Source organism: Lissotriton vulgaris, chromosome 10 (genome assembly GCF_964263255.1).
Source record: "Lissotriton vulgaris chromosome 10, aLisVul1.2, whole genome shotgun sequence".
Classification (NCBI taxonomy): domain Eukaryota; kingdom Metazoa; phylum Chordata; class Amphibia; order Caudata; family Salamandridae; genus Lissotriton; species Lissotriton vulgaris.
In genome coordinates this window covers 496,066,808-496,077,726 of record NC_141698.1, presented here as the reverse complement: position 1 = coordinate 496,077,726, position 10,919 = coordinate 496,066,808, and the positions used below count along the sequence as shown (strand labels likewise).

Below are 10,919 nucleotides of genomic sequence, written 5' to 3'. Positions count from 1 at the left end.
CTTTAGGGGGAAAACCGCTGGAAGTTGTAAAGGAATACACATACCTAGGGAGAATTTTTTTCATAATCTCTACAAAACTTGCCTCACCTGCAGAACTTGGGCTGTAAATTTGATATCCACTTGGGAGCACTCCTACGATTATACTCCTCCACTGGCCAAAGGCACTTTTCTTCTCTTCTTCAAGTATATAGTTCTAAGTTCCCACGAGTACTATCATATGTATTAAAATATATTCAATTAAGCCAATGGAAACAACTGGATCTGAAAGAAGGGAAAGTCCTCCGGACATTGACTAAGATGTCACAAGGCGTGCTGGTACAAGCTCTTCGTCTTGAACTTTCATTAGTCAGTTCTTAGGCCAGAGGCATTACTAATATTTTAAGATGGGCATATAACCTTATCCATGCGGACCAAGGAATCCTACAATCCTTACTAAAAATAGAGATATTTGAACAAGGATCGCCAAATTATGTATTCTGTAGAAATGTATCTATTGCTTTCAAAATATCAAATGTTACTATTAACCTGTTGCAATCTTGGACTCACGCTCACTTGAAGCTGTTTTTAGAATATTTAACACCAAGGTTAAGCTTCGATCTTGACATCCAATACTGTCCAAATTGCCATTGTATAAACAACAAGCTGAAACGATTGTGTATATGAAAATGCAGCAGTATATTCATTTTAATTTAAAGCATGGAGTCAGGGGAAGCATTATATTACTCCGTCTCTGGATACTTCCTGTAAAATCATTCACCTTTAAGCGTTTCCCAAAGGAAAAAGCTAGTAGTTCAGGTGATTTGTGTAAAGGCGGGGTGCAATTCTTGGAACATGTGTTATTCATTTGTCCAAATCTTACTGTTGCATTAGCTAGAAAGAGGTTTACACAACCAATTCGAACAAAATGTAAAATTAACTCGGTTGAGAAACTGATTCCTCTTCGTAAGGCACCTCCTAATGAATTTGTGCTTTACAACATGTTTACATTTTTTAAATCTATTTGAACTTTGTACTAGAATGACATTTTACTATTTTAAGAGTAATTAAAAAAAATATATATTTGTTGTTCTCAATCGAGAACTAAATTAAATAAACAAACTTGATACAACACACTCACTTTACCTCTGATAAGTCAGATGTTTTTATCTGCATTCATAAAACGAAATACAACAACAAGCATGGTTTGGAGGTTTAATTTCCCATAATGCTTTAGAAACAGTTGAATTGAAATTAACAGCTCGCTCGTTACCATTGTTATATTTACAAATACTGCATGTGTCAGCTCATTTACCTTAGTCTTACTAGGCTATTCTATATTTGCAATTTCTGTGCCAAACAGCTGTTTGATTTGGCATCTTTGTTAGTCAGTCATAGCTGTTGTGTTGTTGTTGTTGTTGATGGTTGTGGCACGGGCTCACTGCTACACATTAATTTGCTGACTTTGTGACTCAAACTGAATCAGCAACTGGCACCCAGAACTCACAATAGAAAGTATAAAAGTGCCTGAAGATCAAAGGTCGTAAATGTAGGACTAGTAGTATATGTTCCAGAGATAAATATCATACTATAAGAGCCCACAGAAATGCAGATATATTTAAAAACACAAAAATTGTCCCAGGTTTACAAATAAGATATTCTTACTCAAGATATGCTCCCCCAAGCTCCCTGCCCCACACCCCCATCATCCCAAGATGACAACGGCAGCAGTAACAGTGCATGATAGTAATAATACAAACATCATTTGTGGCAATATGTTTAAGGGGGGGAAGAAGGATAATTATTTGTTGAAACCCTGGCCACATAGTCTTTAAAGCCACCCAGGTATGATATGCTCCAAAATGATCTAGATTATTTTAAATATATTTGTGCTCCATATATGCCTTGATCAAATTAGATTTTATAAAGAGTATTGGAAATGTATTAAAAAGCCTATAGACCAGAACTTAGCTTGTGATATATGAAGTTCATATTGGCAGATGGCTGTGTCTGGTTTTTCTGGTGCCATCATCCAAGGGCACATTTCTACGTATACAAGCTAAGGCTGCTGTTTTTTCAATGTCTACTTCAGAATAGAATTGGTTTGTTGGAGAACCTGAAGAAGGACTTTGCGGTGTTTGGGGGTTGTCTGAGTCACAGCCACTTTCCAACTCCACCTCAATGTAGTTTAGATGCTTGTCCTCTAGGCCTGGATGTCGGATATCAAAGTTGAAATATACAGGTGCACAGCTACGATTACTCAAGGACAGTTGAGCTGAGGAACTGGCTTTCAGAGAAGCTCGTTTTGAATTGTTGCAGATATTTACAGGTGAGGGAGGTTTATGTCCTAAATCAAGTTTTTCTTCAAAAATTGATGGTGAGGAAGGCACGCTGTCGTCGCTAAGCAGGGCAGACTGCCTTTGAGCGATGCTGTAGGTCTGAGAGTCTGAACTGCTGACAGACGCTATAAAGTGTCTTCTGCACTTTGAAACAGGAAGGTTCTCGTAACCCATCTTTCTGTTGCAAGATGCATCTCTTCGTTCATCACTGTCATAACCAGTGTCCCAAAAAGTGCAGTTGGAGTCTCTTGTGGTTGTTCTGCTTTCAAGGGTCTGCAGCTCCTCTCTTTCGGCTTGGGGTCTTGGAGAACACGTCAGCCCATGGTACTGTTCAATAAGAAGCCGATGTCCTACGAAGCTCTGATCTTCAGGAGGATCTGCTCCACCATTCACCATGGACCTTGGTTCCAGGAGCAGGTGATCTACTTTATCCTCTTTCATCAGCTTCTGTCGAATAAGTAGAAATGAAGAAACAATGTCAACCGTTTACTTAACCATCACCAGTACCCCTTTAGATACTCAATATCCTGTAATCAACACATCTAGCTGCATCTTAATATCCTGATCAACTGCTGGAAGATGGCCTGAAAGGAACAGTTTGGAAGTGGCTATTTATCGCTGGCAAAATAGTATGTAATCTCCACTATTTGTCCAGTCACTGGTTAAATATCTTAAACTTAGTTCTTAGCTGCAGGCTAAATAGCAGAGATTAGGTACTATTTGACAAGCGTGTGGGTAAATAGTTGGATACGATCTTTATTTAGCCAGACACAAACAAAAAAGGGACTCCAGGCACCAACAGGATGGTGGCCATCTTGTAATGGCGTGCAGGAAAGTAAATGCATATTAAAATATACGAAAGTGTGTACATCAGCAAATACATGAATTAAGCTAAATTGCTTACAGATAAAAGCAGTAAAATCAATGATAAATAAATACATTTACATATGCATAAAATAAATTTAAAAATGTAGAAATCATACTTCTTTAGAAGCTTCGTGCATATACATTGTGTGCTGCAGTAATGGAGTATTTTGCTCTTTGCACATGACTCTTTAAAGTTTTGTCTGCAAAGCAGAAAAAGTATTTTTCAATGCTGGTTACCTAAATGTTTATTTCATAAACCTCCTTTTGATTTTCGAGGACTGGGGTCATTTTTTTTCTTTATCTATAACCATGTGCTTATTTTGATCTGTTTACAAATAATTTTTCTTGCTTAGTAGCTTAGTCCTGGCAAGATAGCAGCAGCCGGCAATCAACAGCAAACAAGGAGTGCAGAGAGACAGGTGGTATCTAGCCCACAAACAGTGGCGGCTCGTCCGCTTAGGAGAAAGAGTGTCACCCAACTGTTTTGCAGCAGTGTGAATAAAGGAAAAATGAAATCATGACTCGTTATTATCATTTTATTTGTTCCTGCTGTGGATGCTCTGCGGACGGGGATGTTCTGCTCTCAGAGCAGTGAGAGGAGTGGTGGAACTATGTAAGTGCGCATGAATGTTTTGCAGGAAGGCTTGGGACGGCCAAACAGTCATGCGCACTTTGAATGTTCTCAATCCAGACAGCATTACAGCCTGGGTGGAGAACATGCCAAGGCTCCCAAGCCCTGCCTGAGCGCCGAACCAGAGCGCTCTGACCAATGACAACGCTGCTTTGCAGCATTGAGACTGGCTTATGGCAGCCTGGGTGATTCCTAGGTGCTCTGTTTCTGTGACGGGAGAGACAACAGAGGAGGGACGTGGGATGCGGCGAGGAGATACGTTGATTTATTTACCCCCCCCCGACACGCCTTCCGCCCAGCCACCCCTGATCTGTGCCAGTAGCAACTGGACATAAAGGGAGGAGCACTTACATAAGGCAGTTCATGATTTTTGTGAAAATAGTGTTTTGTAGAAATTGCATGGGATAAAAGGAGTGGGGATACAGTAATGGGACTACTGTGGAACAGGGGAGATGAAAGCAGGGGGGAGGTAAGCAAGCAATCTGGGCAATGTACAAGGTTAAGTGTCTATTAACCAAGCTGCCATCCATACTATTCACCGACCAGAGTGGATTTCATGCATAGATACTTAGTGGTCCTATGACATGAGCCTCCCCCTTCAACCACACTTACATTTTATTTGCCTGCCCAAATTGTCTTTGGAATTGTACTTTTGTTTTTTTAACATGCTAAGCAGTGTTTTAAGTGGGCTGAGCCCAGTCTCAACTGGGTGCTCATTTCTGTCCAACAGCCATGTTTGTAAAGAAAATCTGGAAGTCAAAAATAATATATAGCCTTGGATGCTATATTCAGGTAAAGTCATTGTGCATTGCTCTTGGCAAAAGAAAGAGTAGTACTGGTAGGCGGAAGATAATGACCAGTATGACGATTGAGCCCAGGAAGTGAACCACCAGGAGAGTTAGTAAGATCAAAGCCATGAGGCCAAGGACTAGAAAGTCAAGGGATTCCTAATAACGAGGAATAGGTGAGCAGGGTCAGAGGGCACTATGAACAAAAGGCCAAGGAGCAGGACCAGGAGAAACATGACAAGACAAGGGGTGTTGGGACTACAATGAAAATAATCGGGGAATGTGGAGCAGGACACCATGACTGAGAGGAGCAGAGCCAGAGGTACTAGGGGTAGGAGGACAAGGAGGCCCTTTGCCTGCAGGGCTAGAAAGGTTCTGAGCACCATTCAAGACCAGGGTATGAGGACAAACATGACCTGGGGCAGAAAATCTAGGTGGACAGTAGAGTAGCAGCACCAGGATAATAGCGGACAAGAAGGTCAGGAGTATCAGAACCACAAAGATCAGATCACAGAAGACCAAAACCAGAATGGCCAGGAACGGGAAGACCACAAGAGGTAAGGACCAGGGATAGCAGGACTTCTCTAGGAGGGTCAGATTAAGGACAATCCTAATCCAGGGTGACAAGGACTAATTGAACCAGGGTGGCCCACACCATGGGAACCAGGAGGATCAGAGCCACTGGGCCAAGGACACCATTACAAGGACCAGGACAGAGAGGACTGCATGGAACAGGCAAACCAGGTGACCGGGAGGAATAGTAAGACTAGGATGAAGTAAGAGGACCATGGGGATGAGAAGGGCTAGGGCAACCAAGGCCAATGGGACAACCCAGAAGGCCAGAGCAGGAAGACCATTCAAAGGAATACCAGTATTAAGAAAAGATGGACTACATGGACCAAGGCAGCAGGAACAGAAAGATACAGGAAACCAATGGGTTGTAGGTAAACGAGGGGATCAAGACCAGGAGGACTGCGGGACCAGAATTTGGGTAAGGAAAAGGAAAGGGGCTAGGACCAGGAGCCTGTGAAACAGGAGGCCAGGGGTTGGAGTATCTGGGAATGACTACCAGAAGGACCAAGACTTGGAAGACCAGGACCTGGAAGTTTTAAAGCTAGCAAGGTCAGGAGGTCCTAGACAATCCAAACTGAGGAAAGCCAGGCTGATCCGCAGTAGGCCTGGACAAGTTATTGCAGAACCATGAGGACAAGCAGCAGGAGGACAAGCAAAACTTGGAGAAGGAGAATCGGAACCAGATTGAGGAGGGCTGTGAAAATCAAGACCAGGAGGGTAATTAGCTAGATGGATCAGGAACTCAGGATAGGGAGGACAGGGAGTAGGAAGAACAGTGGGACCAGACCAAGGAGGACTAAGAGGATCAGAACCAGAAGGACTGGGAACAGGGCTACATAAGCTAAAAAAATCAGCATTTGGGAGACCAGAGCCTGGTGTACCAAGTGGAGCAGAGCAGCCAGAACCTGGTGTAGCAGAACTAGAGTGAGAAGGACCAAATGTTAAAAAGCCCAACAAGAGCCAGAAAGCCCATGGAGGATGGAAACGTGTGGAGATGATGTAGCCTTACGGCTAGAGCAGTCGACCTCGAAGCTGGGGAACCAAGTCTCGGCAATGACGCTCAACATCCTGTGATTCTGGGCAAATCACTTAATCTCTCCGTGCCTAACAAAAATGAATGTGTCCTACTGTAACGAAACTAGTGCTCATGTAAAGCGCTCCGATACCAGATGTCTCGGGTCTAGTTCGTGGTATATAAATCCAAAAAGATTACAAAAATTAAAAAGTGTGGGCTGGAAGATTAGGGCTAAAATGAGCAGCCTCTGGAGCACCTGAACACAAACAGCCTGGGTCAAAAGGACCAGTAGATGCACTTCCAGCTGGACACAAGAGGCCAGATGGACCCAGGGGACCTGCAGGATCAGGCACTGCAATACCAGGAATAGGAGGTGAGTAATATGGGGCGAGGGAAATCAGCACAAGGTAACCAGGGTCAAGAGGGGCAGAAAGAAACAGAACCAAAAAACGCACGGGCTCAAGGGTCCACAAAGGGCTAAGATAGCCAGAAGACAGGGTTTCTGATTACCAGCATGAGAGGCCAAAACAAGAAGGGTCATGAGTACCTGGACCAAGAAACCCATGACTAAGAGGATCAGGTCTAGAATTGCAAGGTCCACTATAAGAACCAGAACTAGGAAGATTAGATCTAGTAGGCACAAAAGTATGCGAAGAAAAATAAATATGAAAACCAGCAATAGGAGTAGGGCCAGGAGGACCAGATCATAGAGAACCAGGATGATCAGACCAGGGAGCGAGGTAACCAAAGCCAGAAGAATAAGCTCTAAGAGGACCAGGTCACAGAGGACCACGGAGCCAGGAGATGGGGTACCAGGAATCATCAAACGAACCAAATGAGGAGGATCGGAGGATTAGAGGACCAAGATAAGGGATACCAGGTTTAGCGGACAAGGAAGGTTTAGAAGAGTTTGGGCCTCAAAGGACCAGGATGGCCAGGAGAACCAGGACCAAGTGGACTGGGCCTTCTCATCTCTGAACAAGGAAGGCCAAGAGCAAATAGATCAAGTCCAGGAGGCACAACATTAGCAGGTAAACAAGGACTCCAAGGAACAGGAATAGGAAAACCACAACAAGCTAAACCAGAACCAGGGTGAGGAAGACTATAAGAAAAGGACTTTGAGGATCAGGAGCAGAAGCCTTGCAAACCACAGCAAAAGGCATGGTAAAGAGGACTAAGGCAAGGGGAACTAGGACAAGGATAGCAGGAGCCAAACCACCAAGCTCGGTAGTTAGGACAGGATTGCCAGGAGTAACAGGATGACCAGAACAAGGACTATGAGGACGAGTTAGCCTATAACTAGGATTACAAGAAGCAGGAGAACTTGGACGTTCAAGACCAGGAGTATAATGACCAGATAGAGGAGGTTTAAGGAGATCAGGAGCAGGTGGACTAGGAATATTAGGACCAGACTGACAATGATTAGACAAGCTAGAAGGATCAGCATATGCAACACCATGGACAGGGGAACCACGAGACCATAGCCAAAAGGATCAGGATCTGGAGTACCAAGTGGAGCAGAAGAACCAAAAACTAGTGTAGAAGGACCAGGTTGATGAAGACCAGGGATACCGGGACAAGGACAAGAAGAACCAGGAAGGCTAAGAGGACGAACAGGATGTAGTACTAGGAACTACATGGAACAAGACCAGGAGCATCAGAATGACCCACATCAGGAGGACTAAGAGTGCCATGCTAAGCAAGGATAGGACAAGCAGGATCAGGATAGGAAGTATCAGTGGGACCAGGACAAGGGGTAAAAGAGAGCTGAAGAACCAATACCAGGAAGAACCAGGGAAGGGCAGGGCTGGAAGACCAGGGTCAGGAAGGAATATAATCAGGAGCACCACATTTTAGAAATCAATACTGAGGGGGGAACAGGGCCAGGGGACTAGTGAGAGGAGGAAGCCCAGGAAGATCAGAACAACCCAAAAAACAAGGACTTGAAACAAGATCAGTTAGAAGACCAATACCTAGACATACAAAACAATCAGGAGGAGACAGAAGATTTGGCAGAGGAAGAAACCTATATGATTCTCCATCATATGTAGTAGGATACCCTCTCAAAGTGTTCTTCGTCATGCTTCCTATGATGTCAACCGCTGGAGACCCTCACCCATTTAGGCCACTTAAAGCACTGATGGTAAGAATGGACCTAAATATCACAGAATGCAAAGTGGATAAAAATCAAATACAGTCAGCTCTGGTGCTCGGAGTAGCAGCAGATACTGTCTGATGCTGGCATAGTGGTTCAGGGTGGATCAGTGGCAGAAAGATAGGTACTTGGCAGAGGAGACTGAATGTGGATGAGTGAAAAGGGTTGTGGTCTGTGAAGGATGGCAGAAACAGTTGGAAATTTCAGATGGCTGAAGAAAATAAAAATTATTAGTGGCTAACAAAGGTAGTCAAAGGGTTGTGGAAATCCGCAAAGGGGAGCTCAAACATAGAAGAAGGCTTAGACGAGCAGGAGTAACTCGAGTAAGAACCATTGATGGTATCAGATGACCTACAGGGGGACTATGAGCAACAAAGGGCCCTACCAGCTGTGGTAGCACTGATAATCAAGGTTAGTAGAGGTAGCTTCAGCCCTAAATCAGTTCTAGGCAGAGCTCTGCGGGCAAGTTGAAGGGTAGTAGAGGTGCATATGTGGAAGAAGTGGTGAATGCCATCAAACAGGTGCTCAATATCAAAACTGGCAGGACATTCTGCAAAACTCTTGGCTGTCAGAGGAATTAGAAAATGGGTGTAGTTGTGGAGGTTAAATCTGAGGAAATGCTTGGAAGACATGTGACACTGGCAGAGACTATACAGTAGCAGTCTGGGCTCTTAGAGCTAATAGAAAAATCAGAACAAAGTATTCTGATGCTGTGAGAGGCATAGTAGGCTTTCTGTGATGATGAAGGGGCAACAGTTGGGTTCATTGGTTTTTCAGGGCTTGCAAAAGTGTTATCTTGAAGAGTACAGGGCTGGGGACCTGAGAGATAGTGGGGCATGAAAGCTGAAACATGTGAGTAATTGAAGACTTACAAAAGGGCAAACGGACTCTTGAAGAGCAGCAAGTCTGGGGACAAGGAGACAGTGGGGAGTGAAAGCTGGAACATGTGAGCAACTGAGGACAACAGGGCAAGTTGAAGGTTGAGGGAGTGCTGGAGGGAGGTCTTAATGCCAAGACCAACATGGGTGATCTAGCCAAGTGTCTGTTTAGGGCTAGCTAAGGATAACCCAAAAATATATTTTCACAGTCAGCTGAGGGCCTCAGTTGCTGAAGAGTTGGCACTGAAAATGAATGAATGGGTAGGCCTAAGCACTGGTATAGAGGCTCTAAGTGCTGGCAAAAAAGAAGGTACCTGAAGGTTTGAGGGACAGGTGAAAGGTTGCGGTGCTGACAGATTGGGCTGGATGAGGTCTTAAATCAAAAGAAGTGTAAACAGCATTTAAAGAGAGGAGCATATGGGTTCTTATGGGTGAGGCTGGCAGAACTGAACTGAGTACTTGCAGAAATCTCGGACAGTCTCCTGTAGTGTAGTTCCTATTTTCCCAATAGGTTCTGCGCATTGGAATAACAAACAGCAGTGTAGACGTAGGACTGAGGTCATCTAGGTCTCTACTAACTATGCTAAACTTAATTTAGGTTTGCGCCAGCTAGCTCAGAGGTCACTGGAAACTTTCTTGAATGAAGAGGGATGGATAACCTTCCCTGGCTCAGACAAGAAGGGATTCAGTTTCCGACAACCGCATAAACATGACAACTTTGCTCCCTCAGAATAAGAGTATATCTCTAGAGTCGTGTGAAAACAATAGACAGATATTTCACTCAGTCATCAGTGCATACTTAGTTTCACCAGAGTGCAGAGAAATATAGAGACAGGCGTTTTCAATAAAAAGGTGTTATTTATTGAGCAGTCTTCTTTCTCATACAAGAGAAGTGAATTGCCACAATTGCAATACTTATAGTAAAGTAAAGTGCGTACAGTAAAGCATTGATACGGTTTCTGAGCCATATGATACTTAAAATGGATAAAATATATACATACACAAGTACATTGACTAAAATGCTCAACTGGTGCTTCTAACTAAGCCTACCCCGGTGTACCTGACCTAAGCCTAATACTCGGGAAGGGACAAGTAAGTAGCGATGTAAAGTTAAGTTGGTTAAGATAGTTTTGCCAAGAATCTGCATCAAGAATTCTCCTACGGGTTCAGTCAACTCCGTACCTTGGTATTAGAATGTGGGAGGTCTGGTATCTCTTTCCTCAGGACTCGATATGCCAGCAACCTGCAAGGGTAGGCTGGAAACACCGGAGCTGGATTTTCTCGGCTGGAGAAAAAGACAGGAGGGGCGGCTTCCGCGGGCACTCGCATCAGCTGGGCTCTCGGGCAAGTAGATAGCCGCTCTGCTCCAAACCACCGTGTGTTTGCTTAAGGCAACAGTTGGCATTTTGTACCTGAAAGGTGCCGGGTTTGTCAGGACATTATTGATTATAACCTCACAAGGGCATAAATAGGGTCCTAGATAAGAACACAACACCCACTCCACGAATTGATGTCCATCATTACTAAAACTAAGCAATATTAAACATTCAAAGGTGCATGTGTTTTTTTTCCACCCACCCCAAAATACATATCGCATTTGAAATGGTATACGGTAAATACACGGAAATTAGTATTTGTACTGTACGCTTTTCAAGCAGTGTTATCATTCAGAGAAATGCATATATATATATTAGCTA

General features: G+C 43.8%; 1 protein-coding gene across 1 annotated transcript in view; it reads right to left on the bottom strand.

The window, feature by feature from the left end:
• Positions 1-1,177: 1,177 nt before the first annotated feature.
• LOC147685445 (fibroblast growth factor receptor substrate 2-like) overlaps positions 1,178-10,919 on the bottom strand; it is a 160,181-nt gene continuing 150,439 nt past the window's right edge. The window contains exon 6 of the mRNA XM_086939785.1: positions 1,178-2,762. Within this exon, the coding sequence (XP_086795911.1) occupies positions 1,965-2,762 (798 nt within the window). The 3' untranslated portion in view covers positions 1,178-1,964. The remainder of the gene's footprint in view (positions 2,763-10,919) is intronic.